Source organism: Chroicocephalus ridibundus, chromosome 5 (assembly GCF_963924245.1).
Source record: "Chroicocephalus ridibundus chromosome 5, bChrRid1.1, whole genome shotgun sequence".
Classification (NCBI taxonomy): Eukaryota; Metazoa; Chordata; class Aves; order Charadriiformes; family Laridae; genus Chroicocephalus; species Chroicocephalus ridibundus.
Window position 1 is genome coordinate 39,627,307 of NC_086288.1, and position 21,942 is coordinate 39,649,248.

Here is a 21,942-nt window from a genome sequence, read left to right on the forward strand (position 1 = left end):
TGGTGGCCCTAACATTATACCAAATGCAACTGACTTTATGAGGACACCTGGTAAAAGTTGCCTGTGCTTTACGTTGTGCATAAAATGGAATGTGTCCTTTACCCTGAAACAGCCACCCTTCCTCCAGTTTTTCCAAAACCAGTCTTTTTACATCAGACAAGCAGTAAAGTTGGGCAAGACTTCTTATGAGGTTCAAATTTTTTAAAACTTGATTCTCTGTCACTCACAAGCAAACACTGTTCATACAGACCAATGGTTACCTTGGAGGTGCTTTTATTTCATCTCTGACAGCCTCAATTTGTTACAATCTTAGATTTATCACCAGGTAGCTGCATAAGGCATAAAAAAAATCCCTTTGGAATTACCATAAAAGACAAGACCCTACAACTGCTGAGACAGAAGAACAATCCATATGCCATGTGAAAACACCCCAACATAGAACAGACTTAATGTTTCTCATAGAACTAATTTCACAGACAAAGCAGCTCCTACATACACTGCTCAATAACCAGAAGTGATCAGGCCTATTAGATGACGAAGCGAAGATACCAATGATGTAAAACAGCCAAGGCCCATCAGGGAAATAAAAACATTAAAAAACAAACAAAACCAAAAACCCCAAAACAAACAAACAAACGAAAAAAACAACAAAAAACTCATAACAACACACCTTTCTAACTTTAGATAGAACAGTAAATCAAAAGCTTACCCTAGGAAATGTAGGAGACTCAGTATCTACAGAAGAGAAGCTGAAGTAGTACCCTAACTCGTATTTCACATCCAAACACCTTGCTGGTGAGAAAGAAGACCTCAGCTTATCTTCAGGTAAGATTTACTTAGTTAAAATATCAACTGGGACTTGAATCTAGCAAGGAAAAAGATGCTTGCTGCTTCAGGAATTTCTTAAATCTCCTCATCTAAAAGTATCTAGCATCTCATTGAAGCACTCAGCACACAGTGAGATCAGTTCTCATAGAAAACCAGCAAAACTAAGTGTTTTGTTTTTTCATGAAACAGCAAATTTCAAGATTAGACGTTTGTATAAGTTTTAAATATATTTTCATACTTTTATTCATATACATTTTGCCAAAAATCTCAATTGATTGCTCATGATTGTTTCCTGCTGAGATTTGCACTTACATATTCTTCTCACATCTCTCCCTAACAAGATGGTTGAAACCATCAGAAACACCTGCTACACAGAAAATGTTATTGAAATACACATCTCTTCTACAGTGCACAAACCTTCTATGTTGTTCTTAGATCAGCTTAGACAAAAAAAGGGTCCCAAATCTGTTTCATGACACATTCTCTTTCTAGCGCAAGCTCTCCTGTCCTGAGGAGCCAGATGGTGAATGTAGCAGAGTCCTAAAAAGCTGAAAGTGGTGTTTTGGCGCTAGGGTTGTTCTGGAGGGTAGACCCTGAATCGCGGGGTCTCTGATGGGGAAGGGCTTGCATAGTGATGCCCACACACACACTTGCAGACCCAGGTCATCACCTTATGGACTATAAGCAGAGTCTTAAAGCATAGATCCGAAATTGGCAAGGTTGCGAACACTTTCACAGTTTGAGAATTCCTTGAAATCTGTCAGAGTAGGTAGGCAGAGCCAGAGAGCCTCAAAAAAATCTCTACTTGTTCTCTGTGATACTTTCTTCCTTAAATTATTCCAGCTTTCACTATTCCTAACCAGAAATTTGGAAGGAGAAAACATTAGTAGGATCAGAGTAAGAACAGAAAAAGCCTTGCACTGTAACTCCCCTGCAGGACAATGGAAAATTTACTCTCCCCCTCACAGATCATTGACTGTATCTATTAATGTAACCTCCTTTCAGAGGGAAACCAAGTTTTCAGGAAGTTGGTCTGCTGCAGAGTCTAAGCTGCTTTTTATTTCTTTTTCTTTTTTTTTCGTTTTTAAATAAGTAATCATTTTAAGGTTTAAAAAAAGCCTTTATTTAAAAAAGCCTAATTACTCAGGCAGTATATTGAACATAGCTACAGCAGTCAATTTAGATCATAAAAGACAGTACAATTAAGAAGCCCCCAGCACATAGACCAATATGCAAAGCAAATAATAAAAGAAAAACAGATAGCCGAATCACCATGAAAGTTTACTTTTTTTTTTTCTTTTCTTCATCATGGGAAGGACAGTAAGTGAATCTGTTTCTGTAAATGATATCTGAAATGGTAGTTCAACATTAAACATCTTTGACTGCAGCAATTCAGGCAGAGTAAGACCGAAGAAATACTGTTTAGGTTTTCTCTCATTAACGTAGCATAAAATTGGGAATAGGTGAATGCACTACAGACCCGAGAACTCTGACATCTTATTATCTCACATAATGCCACTTGTACTTCCATGAGATAATATTATGTTACCATTTTCAGTGCTACCAAAATGTTCATTATCAATAACGTGAGGATATCCAAAACCTATTTTGCTGTCACGATGTTTGATTTCAAGGCTAAGTATACTTTGACTAGTTAATGCTAGAACATCAGCGGGGTTTGCTTAGTGTTTTTTTGGGTTTTTTTTAAACAGAGTAATACTTCACTACTAGTAGACATAGAGCATTTGTTTCTTAAATGTTCCAATTCTTCTGATTCTACCCAGTGCCAAATGCTATTCTGCCAGAAAGTGAATGGCAAACAAAATATGCTTGTGCACACCAGAAAGTATCAAGTCTTAATGTAGGGCTGCCAAGGGAAATGCAAACAAACAAGGATAAAAAAGATGTCACATTAAAGATAAAAGCTTTAGTTAAGCTTTAGTCAAATGCATTTAACCTGAACTTGACTTATCTGCACCATACACAGACACATATATTACTTGGAGTAATCATTTTAGCAAAAAGCATTGTATGAATCAACAATCCAATCATCACATGTTTAAATTTCCCCTTATTCTTTTTTTTTTTTTTTAATCAGGAAAGTATGAGTTTAGCAAAATGCTGTAGGTTAGCCATTTTTTTCAGAACAGACACTGAAGTTCTGAGACCACAAAGTTTTACAAAACAGGTCGTCACTTGCGTATGGCAGCATTGTGAACTGTGCAAATGGCGACAGCAGAGTAACTATTCCCAGTCATGTCATAAACTATTTATTTGAGTTTAGCTATTTGACAATAAAGGTTACATTAGCTTCAGGGAGAAAATTGATTCTGTCATATTTCTCCTATAACACCTGGACAGCAGCAATTCAGGAGAATAGAGTATTCTATATTAAGATCTCAAATGAACTTAAAATTTTCCATCCAGGCTGGCTGGTGGCAGATGCTGAGACTATGAAATGTCTGAAAGTAAGGAATGCAATGCTCATTCTTAGAGTCATGTTATTAAGCAAGAATGCCAAATTTCCCTTAAAAGACACTGTCTTGCAATTATGATTGCAGAGAAAAAGCTTGATAACACAGTCTGTGAAATTATACAAAAGCCATGCTGAATGGTTTGACTTTTTTTTTTTAGGTTGAAATGTTTTGAAGCAGACAATTCAGAATGACGGTCTTTGAGCCCACCCGTTTTCCTACGGCGATTCTTTTTTCCTCCTTGCACATTTGGTATTGACAGCACTATCATGGCCAGTCTACTAATTTTTAATTTTATCAGAAATGAACACTGTGAGCCTGACTGGAATAGCCAAACCTTAAAATAATTTATGAAACTATGGTAAATTGCCCTTCTACTCATCTGCTAAAAACATGGAAGACCAATAACATGATTTATGGTCATCTAAACGACACAGAATAAAGACTGTGTTAATAAAGAAAATCTTAAAACACTCATACAATCAAAAAGGTACTAGAAATTTCATGAATGAGAAGTTGTATCCTGTAGGCCATAAATACCAACTGATATGTTACAAAAGATTTAACAGTTTTTCATCAAATTCTACCATTATTCTTCCAACCTCTTCTAACTTGTTATTTTACTTCATATGTGTTAATATTCAGAAATTTTAAATGGACAATGACATCAGTAGTCCAAATTCTCAACCACACTCAACAAATCCACAAGAGATAATGATTAACATTTGTATTTTAAACAAAGCTTAAAACGGCCAAAAAAAGGAGCCTCCACAAGAGAAATAAGTTGAGCCAACCTGCACCGTATGCACAGAAGTTTCATGATTATGTGAGAACTGTAAAAGCTGAAGGGTCTATTGTTTCCATGGAAACTTTTTACCTACTGGATCCACCTACAGGAAACAACACAACGCATCGACATCCCTTATAAAATGGACTTCACTGGGGGATTTCGGATCTTCTATGAAAGCAGAAGGAGCAGTGACACACTAATTTCAGACAAGGAAAATGACAGCACAGAAAAATACATCTGGAGTGAGAACCAAAGTCACAGTTCTGTGAGGCGTCCATCAGATTCAGTCCTTGTTATAATGACTCAAAGAACAGCATTACAGATGATGGAGGGAAGAGGAGGAAATACAGTAGAAGAACTACCACCAAAAATAACACTATTTTCATGCATTAAATGATTGGCCATGGATCCTATAAAGAGAATCATCAGAGAACCAGCGATGGCTCAATACATGCAACTGTGCCTCAGGAGGGCCAAACAACACAACCTGCAGACACTGGCTTACAGTGGGGATTCCTCACTAATGAGACTTGAAACACATTTCAGGCAAGGCATGCGGTTAGGCTGAGCTCACAGCAGCACTACCCCTGTGCATGCTGTGACCTCCTTTCCTCACTGTAGGAGACAGCAGCAGAATTAGAGGATTTTAACAGACCTTCCTGTCGCTGCCTATCTATAATAGTGATATAGCCCTAACACAGAGCTTGGGAAAGCCAGTTCACATACCCACCTGTGTCTGATCTCTAGTATTCAGAGCAAAAGGCTGAAAGGGATTAGAAAACTGGGAGAGAGCAGAAAAGCCTTCACAACACTCACGCATTCACTATCCCATGCAACTCCAGCACCTTTAACTCTCTCACCCAGCACTACAGATACAGTGTCCTTCCAGGCACGCAGTCTTTGCAGTTATCAAACCAACTCCTCTTTGTGCCTTGTACACTGCCTAATCACAGTCCTCTCTTGCTGCATCTCTCATGTGATATAGCACACCCAGATGTCTTGGTACCTACTCACAAGCACTGCATGGTTCACTGCAAAAAGGCAAACACATCAACAGAATACATTTCACAAACCAAATGCACTGGTTTTGTCCAATTAACCATTTGCTCTATGTTAGTCTCATCTATCCCAGTCAAATGACTGGGTATGCTATCAAATATTTTATTTTTCTCTCAAAGATAAAGAAGGAGGTAAAAAGAAGTAACATACTTGAAGTAGTTAAAACTCAGGAATACTAATACAGTATTGCTGTCTGTCCCTTTCCCCCACTTCATTTTGTTCTTGCACCAGGTACTTGACATTTACTTCCTATACTGAAATGAAGGTTTCCAATTTCTTGCCCAGAACCATACCTGGAAATACGAGGGTAAGGTGTTAGCTGTACCCTCTTTATCTCACAGAAACCAGTAAAGCCAGTGCAACAGGCTACTGCAGTAATGGTAGAGCACAGAATGGAAAAAGTCTCCATTTAAGCATCTGCAAGAGTTTTGGTTTGGTTGGGTTTTTTTTTTGGTTTTTTTTTTTTTTTTTTTAAGAGAAGTGACAGTGGACAGCATGTGTGCGGTTTTGTTGTTTTGATTTTTTTGTTTGTTTTTATCTGGACTAGATATCTTTTATCTGCCACTAGACAACAAACCTCTCTAATAAGACAAACACTTCTTTAAAATCAATGAGATATTACCATAAACACTTTAAACTGTTTCAGCATGACAGTGCTATAAAATACAGCAGTAATCTCAAATACATCCAGCAAGTAAACTAAAAAGGGTTTTTTTTGGATCACATATCAATGGATCCAGACAATTCATCTGCTTGCTCCAAGAGACAGTTTTCTTATTATTGCCAGTAAAATAGTCCTATCCTTCTATATTGACATAATCCTATGACTACATAGCTGGACAAATTTGGCAAATAAGTGAGCTAAATGAAGGTATAGACTTCATTCTAGTGAATGAAAAGTTTCGCTCTACAATGTAGATACAGCTAAGAAACATTCTGAACAAGGAAATGCTTCCATTGCCTGCATTCTGTTACTGCTGCCACAATGTAAGAAGATGGCACTGATGGAGAAATGAAGTCATGGCTCTTATGTATTCAAAACCTAGGAGAAGAGTTGAGAGATCTCCTAATACTTCAAAATAGGCTGAGAATCATCCTCTATCTTCTTATCAAAATTAAATCATCCCACCCTAGAACAAGAAAGGCTGATGTTTGCATTCCCATTAAAAGTAAGGTTACACTGTTGAATTCCACTCCCCAATACAAAATCTTGCCTGTTCTCTTTTTGTTGAGAATAATCCAAAATTCAAGAAAACCTCAAAACAATAAACTTATAAATGTACATGTTAAACAGGAGCTAAGAAGGGCGCGGGCCGCGGCAGACCCTGGGCGCTGTCCCTTGTGCTGAAACGAGGCACTCAGCTGCCAGCAGCTGCAGAATTGGGCAGATAGCAATAACCACTTCATTTTTAAAAAAGGAGAATAAACAAGTTTCACATCATTTAAACAGTTTCTGAAGTATACACATGTGTAAACTACAATTTTATTTCTAATACACTTATAACAATTCACTGAAATCAGGGATAATGAACACCCTTCCCCTTCCAAAGCTGAGGATATGAGCTAAACTGTGCTATAGAGAGGAGAATTTTGCACTTTCACAAGAATGAGCTACATTCAAAGCGTCTTTGAGAAAGACCTCCAAGCTGACAAAGTCTGCATGGGCTGACTATGTACCTGAATACACAGGCTTTTTTCCCTTTAAAATTTCTTTGTTTAGAGAGCTAGATTCAGACAAAACTGGATACACCTGTAGGCCTAGCATTACAAGTTTCACAAATCTGGCAGTACACACAAGCAATTTGAGCCTCTATGATGATGTTCCTTAACTAATCAAATAGTTGCAGTCAACCAGATTTCAATGCCTGAGAGCTGTCTTTAATCAGAACGAGACTTGTTGGGATATATGTGACTATGGAAGCTGCTTTTTAAAATGCTGTCTATATTTGAGAGTACTTCTCTAAAATGAGTCTTGGAACACAGGCTTTGCTGATGACAAACTTCTGCCTTAGATAACTTTCATTTGAACTGTATTTGCAACATGTCACCCCCAGAAGAAAAGCATCTGCAGCAGAGAGAACCATTCACAGAGCATTATTCATAATGGAAGTCAGTGTGAAAGGCAAACAATCAGGTTTTTTAGCTTACTGAATTGTTTACAGTTCCAGATCAGCCCCATTCAGCTACCAATAACTATACCATATTCTGGAAGCTGTCTCAATTACAGCCATTGCTTCAATCTAATTCAGGACCTAAGTAAGTCATGAAACTAAGCCAGCCATGCAAGGTTATAGGTGAAGACAAGACAAACAACCACTAATAAAAAAGATGGGGGGTTTTGTGTATGTGGTTTTGATTTGTTGGAGTTTGCATTCATTTTTTAAAAAACACAATTTAGCAGGAAATATTTGCAATATCTTTTTAATATGGCAATGTTTCCTCTGTAAAATCATTACAATCCTCTGTAAAAACATTAAAAGGAAATCCAAAGCTTAATGTTTTAAACTCAGAAACATTTTAAAGTAGGAGAGGGAAAGTACACAAACAAGCCCAAACCGTCAATTTACTGGAGCAGGGAATCCCAGGGATAAAAGGAATTATAAAAGCTTCCTTCATGAGACTTGTAGTCAAACTTCAGCAGGATCAGAATACATGTGCCAGCAGATTGTAAGCATTGACTAGAAACATGAAGAGGAAGAAGGCTACTGAGATACGGAATCTTAAGCTTCAAATCCTTTATCGGTGAAAAGACCAATTTGAAAATCAATACTGGTATTTGACACATAGTCAATACACAGCAACTCAAGTTGGTGAAGTATGCTTTTACCATCTTCTTCTCATAAAAAGCCTGACAATCATACTACGCAGCCAGTAGCCTTTATGTAATCTTATCAGGAAAAGCAGCCTGTAAAGAATTGGCATTATCCTACAGCATGCTAATAAAAGCACAGCAAGCAATCTCTTATTTTCTTACTGGTAGCAGAGTAATGCTTTTTATTCACAGGAATATGAAAAAGGAACAAGAGTCCAAAATTATTAGAACAAACCCAGCCTGTACTAGATAACACTCCCCCTTTCTCTCACTATCATGAAATCGCCTGTCATGAGAATCACACGTCAGACCAAAATAATAACAGTTCCCAAACAGGAGTCATAAGACTTACTGATAAGGAAGTTAACTTTCTATAGCATCTTTATGAGAACTAAGCACACCACAGACTGACTTACATTGATACTTTGGGAGCACTTTAACCATCAAATGCAACAGTAATCTATCACCACAAAATTACAGAACAACTTCAGCAGGAAGCAGTAAGTGTCTTATAACTGCAGGTGGATTTCCATGCAAACATAGCATAGAAGTCCAAACTGTGGTCATGTCAAGAAAAGACTAACCTCACATGTCTTTTGAGAAATACCACACAATATTGTCAATATACAGGATTAGAGATTTTGTCATATATTGTATGTAACATCATGTCCAATATAAGCTTTATATTAATACAAATTATGAAGGAAAATCAATATGTGTCAAAGTACATCAGTAACCTGATTCATATGCTAGAGCTCTCCCTTCCCATTCTCCCACCCCCACATCTATTCGTTGAATAAAAAATATACCTCCTAAAAAGACTGCAATTACATGATTCTCTTCAGGCAGCTATACTTGAAAACAAACATCCTTACACTTCCTGTAAAAAAATTACACCTGTACATTAGGTAATAAGTGACCATATCTATTTATCTATTAAATTATACCTAAGAAACTTTAAGAAGAGAATTTAAGATAATCAGCAACAAAACCAGTAACACATGCTATCTGGCTGAAGAACAATTTAATCAATTTCCTGGAATTCTAAGGCTTTTATTCCTTGCATCGCATGCCTGAAGCCATCAAGAGAAGAAATATCTGCTATTTTATTAGCACTGGTATAAGTGACATTTCCACATATCAGGAGTTACTCTAATTTCAGCTTTTGGTATAGTGATCAAAGCCATTAACAAATTTAACTACACTAAATATTGTGCCTCCCCATCTAAAAAAAAAAAAAAAAAAAAAAAGAAATACATTGCTTGACTTAAGCTTGTAAGACAATAAAAGAACATAAACAGACATGTAAAACCTTTACCTTTCTTTTATTAATTACAGACATGCTTCAAGTAACAAATATCTCTGTATACTTGTACTTCATGTATACATGTACTTCACAACTGCCATGAAAATAATTTAATAGAAATGTATAAGCACTACATTCTTTGTAGCACACAAGAAAGTACATGCCTTTAAAATTATTTCGTCTATCACTACATCTACTTGAAGTTAAGCAGGTAACTAGTGAGATAACATAGGTAAATGTAAAACAATTCATTCCCATCAAGAACATTCAGCTACCACCTCCTCCCTTAAAAGCATGTCAATGTCTCCTAAACTATTTACAAGCTTTAAGGTAAATGTTAGCACCAACTCTAGTCTGGCATTTAAAATAAATGTTAGCAGCTACTCTAATGTGGCATTTGAAATAACTATTAGGTTTCAGTCTCGATTCTGACTTGAAGAGATCTGCTTATGAAAAAATGCATGCTCCTCACAATAAACAGGCATACATAAGTTTGAGCAACACATTCAAATCCTATTAAGGTACAAACTGTACAGCAAAACCAACAAGTTCAAGTCTAATCTACCATACTCTCCCCATAAATGCCAAAGTATTTCTCTGATAACATTTAAAGCCTCCAAAGTTATAGATCTCTTGCTGTCTTGCTGCCTTTGAGACGGCAGAACATGAAAACACTGATGAAGGACAGAGGGACAGTGTTTCTTTCACAGCACAGAATTGTGCACTAGGCAGAATTAAATTTCATGCCCAAGTATGATAAACATTGCGGTGAGGATCTGACAGGGAAAGAGAAAGACATTTAAGCAGGTAGATGTGAAAAATAATGTAGCAGCACTTATTTTTTGTATATGTTGGAGAAAAAGAAAATTCCTCCTTGCATCTTACTACATTCTATGAAATTCCACGAAGGAAGCTAGTATTCATCATCACCTCCGCCAGAACAACAAAATATATTAAGACTATAGAAATGTAGTAGGCATACGTAGAAAACCATTTACCAGTAAGTTATGAGAAAAGAATCAAAACTAAAAATAAAGCAACAATAACATGGCAAATTCATTATTTGTTAATAGTAACTAGAGATTATCAAATTTTGTAACATCTCTAGGATATTGGGTTTGGTTTTGAGTCAACAGACATAAGACTCATCACTATCGCAAGCAAGTCATACTACTACATGAATGTGTCCAAAAGCCGTATTACAGTTCCAGAGGCCTTTTTTTTTTTTTTTTTCCCTTTAACGACAATTCCTGCAAGGTAACCAAATCAAGATTGACTTCTATCTGTCACTGCCTTCTATATTAAAATATCTTGTTCTCTGAAATGGTTACACTTAGAGAAACTGACCTAATTTTTGCTTTTTGTGGACAAGAGTTCATTATGCTAATCCTTTTAAAATCAGCATGTAAGTATTCCAGTAGTTTTGAAAAATAATGATTAAGATGAAAGGGTACAGTGTCTACGAATTTCGTTCGGCAGCAAGGAGTATCTTGTTTGCCATATCATGACATTTATTGTTGCCTTTTATAAACGTACTCCTACCACTGTGAGTATACAACATTGAAGTTTGTTTTTCCGCAGTAGTCACAGCAGTTTATTCTATGACCCTCGCGAATTCTAGGTTAGTGTTAGTCTTTTTGCTAAGCTTCAATCAGTTGCCCTGTCCAATTTTCTCTCCTATGTGAAAATTTCTTTCTGTACTTAAGTCACTTTAGAATACTAATCCATGCCCCTACACAAGACAACGTAAACAGAGCCTACTTTATGAACTTCACAGTGTGTGTTCACAAATAAATAATGAAATTACCAGCCAGGGCAGGCATTTCATCAACCATATTCTTCAGGAACCATATACAAGTCTTTAGCCTTTTTTATCACAGTAGAGAAAACCAACCAGAAGTCCAGCATAACTTTAAATACTATACACATATAAAACGTGGGACATATATTAATATGGCACTGGTCTCAAGGCACTGGAGTGTATGTATTCGAAAACTTAAAAGATTTGGAGTCCTGACAACATAAGTTGATTTTCAGGTTACTGACTTAATTCACTTTAAACAAGAGTTCTATTAACAAACTTCTGAAACAGACATTCAAGTGTTTTTCTCCACCACAGAAACACACATTTCACTGTCAACTTATGACCTTTGTCAAACACTGAAGAAAGCTGCATTAACTACTGAATATCAAAAAAGTTCACATCATGTTGTGAATGCACCCTATACTCTGTACTTTGTCCTTCATTTCTGCAACAATCTTTTCCAACAGCATTACTAAGAGAATAAGAAAGAAAGCTTGTTCACTTAAAAGTTTTGGGCAAAACAAGTAGCACTAATGACTGTTAAGCATTCCTAAAATCAGTGAAACAAACTAGCGGAAGAGTATACTTGCATATGGAAATGCAGTGCAGAGCTGCTGCAACAAGTTATACAACATATTCATTGCTTTGTTATGGAAAAAAACTACCTCATCTTTACAGTCAAAGCTCTATAGTTAAATTTGATGCAAAATCCATTGTTAGCTACAACTTCTGCTCATTATTGAGGCAAATGTGAGCACTGGAACAGGCTGCCCAGGGAGGTTGTGGAGTCCCCTTCTCTGGAGACTTTCAAGACCCGCCTGGATGCAGCCCTGAGGGATGTGCTTTAGGCAATCCTGCTTTAGCAGGGGAGTTGGACTAGATGATCTCTAGAGGTCCCTTCCAACTCTGAAGATTCCGTGATTCCGTGAAATCACCCAAAAATTACAGGAATAGACTGCACGAAAGTTTTTGCTCCCACAAAGAATACTGCATTGGAAGACTGCCTTATAAAGCTCCCTCTAGCCATTGTTACCATGCTTCTACTCCTAATATTGGTCAGCTATCCAATTATGGGCACTTGTGGCTGATAATTAATACTGCACTTAATAGTAGTCTTAAAAATAGACCAATATTTGGCAATCATCTGTAAGCGTGCCTAGACATGTATTAAAACCTTCAGATAAAGTATGTCTATGAGCGTCTATAATCACAGAAAAGCATTACAGAATGAGTTGCATCATGAGTCACATGCAACTGAGGTACTTAAGTCAGGCAGATTTACATAATCCTCTGTGAACTTGGAAGTAGTTCCCCTCAGCATGCTCTGCAATTAAGACAGAAGATGAACTCTTCTTCATAAATTTTAATGTTGTTGTAGGGACATCATACAAAATTTTCTAGCAATAACAGAATTTGGCATACAATCCTAACAATTGTTATCCTAGCAATTGGAAGACCTTTCAGATATTTCATTTTTTCATGTCTTCCTGAACCTGGACCAGCTTGACAGTCTCACTGCTCTAGGAAGCCCGTTTAACTTCTTTAATTAGCTCTTTCACCTCAAAAGGCCTGGCTAATGGAAAAGCAGAGGATGCAGGTACTTGCAGAAACAGTAACAGTGGATACCATGAACCCAGAAGACCCTCACCGACAGAACAGAAACAGTGAGTACAAGCAAGGAAGTTTTTCTTTGTGAGGACCATGCTGTGTAGGAATTGCAGGGGTGGAACACCATCTACCTAAGCCTGAGCAACCTCTGTCTGGACAATAAAAAGGCTGGTTCACTATTCCCAAATTACATACACAAAACAAACTTGAACATTATCATAATTTATGTAAGCTGTAGATATGTGAAAAACATTAGTCTTTACCACTTGATCTACGATCTCTATCAATAGCATTAGGGAGTTTTTATGCTGTATAAATCACAGCCGTAAGCTTTAAGGGATGAGCAGGATGATTAGGCTCAGCCCAGCAGAGGGCAGTTCAGCAAATACATTTAAACGATCAGCATGTACTTGATGATTGGTTGGGAGTTTTGGAGGGTTGGTTTTTGTATTGTTTTGTTTTTTTTTTATATGTATTCATTTTAGAATAGAACTTTCATGAACTTAATTAACTTAATTATGCTGGCTATTTTGCTCTTTTCTGCTATATAACTTCCAGAACTTTCAAAAAAAAGACTTTGCTTTCTGGGATACTGGAGTCTTGCTAAAATGACACGACCCAGAAAAAAAGAAAAAACAAAAAACCCTACACAACTAAAAAAAGCACATAATTCTTATGATTCAGAAGCTCCACGCTTCCCCCACTCCCTTAAGTTAACTATCACGCTTCTCTGACCCCTATGTGAATGTTGCATGTATTCTTCAGTTAACTCCAAATTAAAACAAGAATGCTGGAGAGCATTGTTAAGATAGGTAATATTATATACTTCTGCTTTTCTTGAGTCTTAATACAAAAAACAGTTCCCACCTGAACCTTCATTTTTAACCTATCAACGGAAGAGTAAAAACAAACTAAAGCAGAAGTTTTCCATTTCAGTACACAAATCTCTAGACATTATGAACTCTGACGACAGCACTACCCCTAAGCAACTGGAGACTACTTCCAGGGAAGGACACTGCTTATACACAGATGCTCAAACAAAAAACAGTATAATCACATTCAGTGAACTTGCCAAAGCCAAAGATTGAGCAAAATAAAGGCATCTTTAAAAATAAAATAAATAAATAAAAGCCTGCAAGCTTACCAATACTTTTCCACAATCACACAGACATGATATGAGTATCAATCATCTGCTGAACTTAAACATTTCCTGAAAACTATGTCACACAAACCACAAAAAGAAAGTTAAAGCACCACTACTTTCAGGGATGCAGTTTGTCACACAATCTCTTTGATAACACTTAAAAGACATCATGTTTGTTTTCCCGATAGTTCCTTCTTTTCCATACAGCAAGAGGAAACAGAAAAAGAAAGAGACAAGAAACATGTCTGTAAAAAGCAGATGATGTCTATGTTATGTACATTTACTGTTACTTCTATAAACAGATTACTTCTGTTTTGGGATGGGAAGGGATGTCTCTTTTTTTTTTTTTTTGGTCTTGCACAATACATGTTTAATCTATACATAGCAAAAGAGATTCCTACAGGTAAAAAATAAATAAATTAAAATGCACAGATTTTCTGTAATTTGTATTCTACATTAATATAATACAAACCTACAGTTTCTTCTTAACTGGAAAAGAACGGGATACAATGTTTACTGATGGAACAACATTTTGTACGTTTATGAATCAAAGGAAGTCAGAAAAGGGATAAAAAAACCTAAACAATGATGCCTTTTAAATGATAATAAAGTTATAGAACTCATGCCTACAGTTGCTACAAATAACACAGGCATATTAGAAAGACAGGGTTTAGCATCGTATTTCTCTTCTGTTTTAAACAGAGACAGGAACCTTATTAAAACTACTTTTTCACCCAACCTATTATACAGAAACTGCTACTTGACAGCTTATAAGGAACGATGACTGTTTGTCAGTACTAGTGGACCGCATGCATTTAAATAAAAATGTTAAAACCCCCTAATACAGTTTGCAACTTCACTTATTTTTTCTTCCAAATGCCCTCCTTTTTTCTATAATGCTGAGATGTTATCCCAGGAGATGGCTTCAGTGTGCTAAAGCACGCTGCACCCATGTGTACCGTGGAACACTACGGCACGCCGTGTCCCGCTGAGCAGCCAAACCCACCGGCTACCAAAGGCAGACTCGTCCTACCGTAGCAAATCGAAACCTTCCTCTTACCTCGACTTCCTTGCTCTTCTCTTTGTTTCTGCCCATTGAACTTCTCCCATTGCTGGCAGTCTCCCGCGCTGGAACTACAGAAATCTGCTGGAGGGGCATTTTTACAGTGCTGCAGGTTGCCAATACCTGTTTGGATGCCTTATATCTTCACTCCCCCCGAGTAGCCCACCTGTATAATTGTTCATATCCTTGCTTTGCCAAGCTCAGCTCTAAATAAAAAGGGGAAAATATTATTTGAGAAACCGTGTAGCATCTGCCAGGGTCTTCCACCACCAAAAAAAATTTAAAAAAAAAAAAGTAAAGCAGAGCAAATCGCAAACACAAACAGCAAACAAAGAAGTAAGGCACAATAATCCAGAGAGTTTCACATGCTTAAAGTGATGAGTTGCTGCATGTCATAACTCAAATGCTGTGTCCCTGGAGCACCCCCTTGCCCCCCTGTACCCCAAGAGCATTGTGGGAGACAATTCAATCTCCATGTTACCTAATAACTGTCATGGAAACCAAGGAAACCCGGGTCTCGCAGGCCCTTATTAGCAATCGCTTCCCTCTAATGGCAGAGGCTCCCACATTTGCAGCGGCTGCCACTTCTGCTTTTGTTTCCCATCTGATGCCACAGGAGCCCACTAAGCACCCGGAGACACCCCCTCGTGCTGACTAGGTAAAGCAGCATCAGGCTGAAAAGCTTAGTGTCCTATTTTGGAGCCAGAATCTCCTCCTTTAAAAGCACAGATAGCTTGCTGTGTCCTTCATGCGTCTACAATAATCTGCTTAGGTCAAAGGATCTGCCTTGAAGTGAAGAGCAGCGTGAGCGAATGAGGTGTATAAAGGAAGACAAGACTGGGAGGGATTGCAAGTGTGCCTTTCTGAGGTTGATAGTAAAAAGTTAACCCTTTGCTGTGCTCGTGTTTTCCAAGACACCACCAGAAGCAAGCTCAGCAGGACAAGCCAAAGGCAGACACACAGGTGTCTTTACAGTAATCACATGCACTCCGAAAACGTCATTTATGTGCGCTTCTCCCACCCAACATCTTCTGTTCTCTCAGTTTCAAGATGCAAAATGCCCAGGAAAACTGTTTCACCACCTCCCCTCCCCCTAAAATGCAAAACAATAGCAGAAGGTCCCAGGTGCTGTATTACAAAAATGGATATGAAGAAAGGAAACTCTTAACACTTATACTTCCTCAAAAATGTTATTACTCCTGATAAATATTAAGAATGCAAGCAAAACTGATTTTGATCAAAAATAGTAAAGAAATAATTAGATCAGAAGTCAAATTCCCGGCACCGTATAAACAATACAGGAATGAAAGCAGAAAAAAACCACACAGCAGGGCAAGCACCAACAATGTTTTAATATGTTGTCAATTAAAACAAAAAGTATAACCCAGGCTTTGAAATAAGTCATCTTTATTTCTAGCTGTATACAGTGGCACTTGGAATTCTAACAAGAAATAATGGCATTATATGCTGCCTAGATTTTCTAACAAAGCCACGTGGGGAGGATTTAAATACTGTTGATTCACTACTCCACTACTTTAGTTACTATTTCTCAGTCTGAGTTAACAGAGCTTACAAGAGTCTAGCCAGAGATAAACCAGGATCTGGTTCATGCTGACATCCCAGTTTTACATCACTGGTTTAAACCAAGGTATATTGATACACTCCAACATACGGGCTTATCAAACGCATTAACAAAGAAACATAATCTGTAGTAGGAGTTTACAAATGCTGCAAGACATGTGTGTATGTGTGCACATTTTTATATTTATATGCTTATTATATATGTTTTTTATATATATCCATAGTCATGAAACAGATTTACAAAGAATAAAATGAATTCTATTGCCATCTACACGGTTCCTGTACACATTTTTAATTATGTTTTTACATGCTTGTTCCATCTTTACTCTCTGATATTTCAAAATTAGTTTGAATGTAAGTTTAAACAGCTTCCAATGTACACAGAGAGATTTTTCTGAATTTTGAATATAAATCTTGAAAAAAAAAAAAAAAAAAAAGACAAGCTCCTGTTTACCAAGACAGCTGCAATATAAAAATTTCTTCTAGCAGTAATCAAACACAAGAAGTGTCATATACCAGACTACTGAAGTTTAACTGTTAATCTTAAACCATACTATAATGTAAAGGAAATTCCTTCTTAGTTCAAGAGAAAGTTTTAAAGCTAGTGACAAACTCTCTTCCTTCCTCTGAGGAACAAGTGGATTAAGAATCCCTAAACCTGGCTGTGCTTCGTCATGATAATCACTCACCTCTTTGATAAAAACACAGAGAGAAAACTAGTGGTTTTGAGGTATTAAAATGGAGCTTTCCTATCGTGTGCGTTTCCATGTCTAGTTAAGCTTCAAAAAGTCAACTTGTCTTTTGATGCTGTGCCAATAATTCTGCATTTTAAATTGTCTGAACTTGAGATTCAAGTCAGAGATTTCTAGGTTAACCAGTAATCTCCTTAATCCCATCTATGTCTGTTTTAGACAGAATAAAGACCTTAAATGGTGCAATGTGCTGAATGCTTTTTAAAATTATGACTTCTTATAGCCTCTTTTTCCCCCCTACAGTGAACCTATGCCATTAAAAAGTATATAACAACAAAACCTCGTGCAAAGCAAGGCAATGACTTTATCATTAAGTAAATCCACGCTCACATTCTGCTTAACTGTTTCAGTAATTACACTTCTTCACCATGTGGAGACTCCAAATTAATGAGTGATTGCCCTCACAGTAGACACGCTAAACATGGCTCTTCCCAGCCCCAGTACTAAAACAAGTCGCAAAACACTCAAGCCTAGTACTGCTATATGTGGAAATACGCGGAGCACCACTGCTTTGGGGCAAGAAAGCTGCTGGAAAATACAGAACATATGCAAAAGCGCACCATAAAAGTGGCAGAGGTGGGGTGGGGATCATTTTTCTATCCCACACTTTAGTTTAGTGTTCCCTCTTTGCTTTTTTCAAGTTTACTATATAGAATTATAAAATGTAAAGCTTTTGCGTCAGCGTTAATACATCTATGATCTCAGAACAGCAGGACAACATCAGAGCACACCTTGCAGAAACAAAAAACTATTGATTTCAATTTACCATGTGTTTTTAGCTCCCAGAGTCCCAAAGTACTTCAAAGTTGTAAATAAAGTCATTTTAGATATATAGAGAGATATATATATACACACACACAAACTCATTAGAAAATATGGTAACTTCCACTCATTTCCCACGGTGACCACCCTGGGATATTCTATTTAAATAGCACCAATTGTGGCAAATGTACCACCCAAAGAGTCATCATTTTGGTGCCATGCCTCACCCACAGGACAGCATGACAGCTGCTCAGTGAAGTATGGAGTTGCCATGCAAAGCAGGTAGATGGGGTTCCAGCCTCGAGGGGGTGACAATAACAGAAGTGAATTGGTGACCTGGAGCAGGTGAAAACGATGTGTCAGAGAAGAGAGCTGTGTGTTGGGTGGGCCATTAGTAACTGATTTAAGTTACAGAAAGTTCTTGAAGCAAGTAACTACAGAAGTTACATACGATGGAAATTACCCCCTTTTTGCCTATGGTTTGAAACCCTACTAATCCCAATTCAGAGAAGCCAAGAGATCCAACTTAATTTTTAGTCACCCAACACTCTGCCCTCAGTATGTACTTTGCGAACAGCACCAGTCTGATCTTGGTGACCATGAAGGAAATCAAGACAAAAGAAACCATTTTCCTGGTGTTTCACAACGCAGGGCTGCTCCCTTGATGCGGACTACACTGTGTGTTTCTGCTCTAGCCTGCAACACATGCAGCCTCTTCATCTACTCCCCCCATCCATGGCTTCGAGGGTACTACGCCCTCTGTCGTGCTTAGGATACGTACATTCCCTGTGCAAACCATCCCTAGATGCATTTCCATAAGAATCAGACAACAAAAAGGGATCAGAATTCTAACCATACACAAACAATGTTTTCATTTTAATTTAATAAGGATCACATTATTTTCTCACCGTACTCATTTACGCAAGCCTACTGCATTGAAGTAAGAAAAGAATCTGATCAACCATGGTTGATGGTCCAACGGTGGTGACATAAGCGTCAATGAGAATGAAAAACAGCGATACAACTCCTTTTGTAACACAATGACAAGGAAACACTGTACTAGTGTACTGCCAGTTTAGTGGCAGCTTACATATAATCACTCTGCCTTGTTGCCATCATTTACAGAATCCCAATTTTTCACAAGATTCTTGAATTGAAGAAAACATAATAATAAGTTTCCCTGCATAAACAACCTGTCTTTTATCAGGAACAGGTAAATCTAATTCTTTTTTACTCAGCATAAAATGCTTAGAAGTCGGTAGTTTTGACTCCACATTATTTGTCAAAAAGATACACTGGCTGCGAACACACAAAGTATGAAAAGGTACAGACCTGCCCTATAGTCCTGAGATCTAGGAATGAGTTTCACTGACTCCAAAAATAATACAGAAAAGTTACATATACTGTATATACTACGCTCCCTTTACTACTTAACTGGGGAGATTTTACACCCTCACAAATGTTTTCAGACCTATTAACATGTTTCCTATATACTACAAACATCTTACCTCACCTCTAGTCTATACCTCCAGTGTCCTGAAAAGTCACTTTTATGTATTACCTTCAGCATCTTTATTACCTTCATTTCCTTAATAAGAAATTGATGAACCTCATTTGTTCTCATCACAATTTTATTTAAGAACACAACAAAACAACATGGTTTTATGAAATGAGGTTGGGCTGGATAATATTCCATTTCCGCACTCAGACGCACCGCGGTCCCAGATATGCCCCTGTATAAAGTACAAAGCCATCCATCTGTAACCCAGGATTTCTGCAAAGGATCCACTCCATTTCCCTCCCATTAACAAGTGCATCAAAGCAATTAAGCCTCTCACCTCTGACCTGCACTGATGACAAAATTACAAAAGGGTAAAGCACATAACATCTGCAAACAATAATAATAATAAGGGGTATTGTCAGGAGGCAGATTTCGAAAGAATTCATAGAGAAGTCCTAAAGAAAAGAATCCTGCTTACAATTTTAAATGCAATTTTGCTGTCAGGCTATCAAAACTGTATCAGCACATATCTAAAAATTAAGGTGACATACCAGTATGTTTTAAGAGGGCCTTAATTCATTTACACATACACAAATATATATATAAAAACTTCCAATAACGGCCTTCAAACACAAGTTTTCGCTTTTCTGCGGATATTTCAGAAGACACAAGCTCCACATAGATAATCAGTATAAAATTTAGTACAGTATACTAAGAAGTAAAAGTCAGAAAGGAGCCTAGTTTCACTCACAAATAATTAATGTGGTTTTCTTCCCCTTAAAATAGCAGTTACCCTCTTACATAAAGTTTTGGCAGGAAAAAAGGAAAGAAAACACAGATCTCACTGATGTTAGCAAATGTAATGCAGGCTACCTGTTGTGACTTTCAGCCTGTCTTATATTCACATCTTAGGTACAAAGAAGCAAGTCTGATCACTACAGCAGCTGTGGAAGTGGATATCAGTACTCGGTAATGATCAACTGGGATGAAGTACAGTCACTTTAACAAGCAGAAGCTTCTAACACCTAAATTAAAAATGCAGCTAGCAGTTGCCTAGTGCAGGCCAAACAAGACTGGTGTAAACCAATCCCTTGGGCTTCACAGCATCCTCAAGTTACATGACACTAGAACCAAATGAAATTTTCAGGTAAATGAAAAATTCCTTTAGATCATCTCCTGTCCCTCACAGTTTAAAAAAAAAAAAAAAGTTCAAACCTACTGCAGTAAAAAGGTAGTCATGGAATTAGGGCAAACATGAAAGATATCTTTAGCCAAATACAAATATTTCAAAGCAGCATGGACCAGTTTCCAGATATCTTTTCCTCTGAATGGGACAACCTGTTGTTCTCTGCTACCTGGACCAGTATGTCTTAAATACTGTTCTGCACTGTGGGCTGGCTTCAAATCGAGGAGCCTCAGGAATGCAAGACTTTTAGGCAGAACCCTTGTGCAAGTAAGTCCTCAAAAAAAGCAAAACTTAAAAGTTGTTTAAAAGAGGTGAATAGAATTTGCCTTCTTCACAAATTAGAAGAAAGGACTGTGAGATGTTGTATTACAAGTTCCATTTGAAATGCTTTGGGGAGTTGATACAGACCTGAATGTAGCCATCATGGTGTTAGATCCTCAGCGGGGTTTTGGCAGCTTTCCCCTTTGCCCACCTTTAGCTTCATAAATGGAGTGCTGAGAAGTACCACGTAATGTAGTACGAATGTAGGTGTATTGAAAGTATTAAGGAAGTAATCAACTAAAAATTTCAAATGAATGTCTTTGGATTTTTTTTTTCTATGTTGCCATTCACAGGATATTGTGCATTATTATGCATCATCTCATAAACAGCATTACTAATCACAGGTCTTCTTTTTCCTCCATGGAGAGGCTAAAATAGAAGTCAGTGCAAACATGAAAGAACCTATTTGCCGCTCACATAGTCTGTGCAGATGTACTGCCTAAGCACTTTTAGAAAGGCTAAAAATCAAAGGTCATGGAAGGGTACAAGTCAAAAAGCAAGTAAAAAATTAAAAAACTAATACCTGAGACTGAATTAAAATATGCCCGGTACATCATATAGAAGTTTACCTAGCTGAAATTTAGATTTGACAAAAGTGAACTACGAAATGACAGAACATTGGTAAATTGGATAAAATGTGGCCCCTGTCTGTAATTATCTCCATTATCTAATAGATACTGGAATTTAAAACAACTTCTGATTTCCACTGTTCAACACAAACACTTTCATGGATGTCTTCAATACAGTGTTTGCACTAAGTTTAAACCAAATTGCACTTTAATTAATTTAATTAATTTAATTAATTTAATTAATTTAATTAATTGCACTAAATTAAACCAAGCGTACTGTTCACTTATCACACTACAGTGTCCCCACGAAACAGGGGACAAAGACTTGCAAAGTTCTACACACCACCAGTAGCTTGAACAGCCCATTTCTCTCACAAGTTAG

General features: G+C 37.3%; 1 protein-coding gene across 4 annotated transcripts in view; it reads right to left on the reverse strand.

Moving 5' to 3' along the window:
- The window catches only part of MARCHF1 (membrane associated ring-CH-type finger 1), a 248,096-nt gene that overhangs the window by 130,511 nt on the left and 95,643 nt on the right, over positions 1–21,942 (reverse strand). For 2 of the 4 annotated variants that reach the window (XM_063335296.1, XM_063335300.1), the window contains exons 3-4: positions 15,055–15,094; positions 14,886–14,969 (exon numbers count right to left, since the gene is read on the reverse strand). The exons of 1 other annotated variant lie outside the window; for it this stretch is intronic. In XM_063335296.1, the coding sequence (XP_063191366.1) occupies positions 14,886–14,969; positions 15,055–15,070 (100 nt within the window). In that variant the 5' untranslated portion in view covers positions 15,071–15,094. Of the gene's footprint in view, positions 1–14,885; positions 14,981–15,054; positions 15,095–21,942 lie in introns of those variants that run through there. One more of the 4 variants, XM_063335299.1, reaches the window with a different exon arrangement.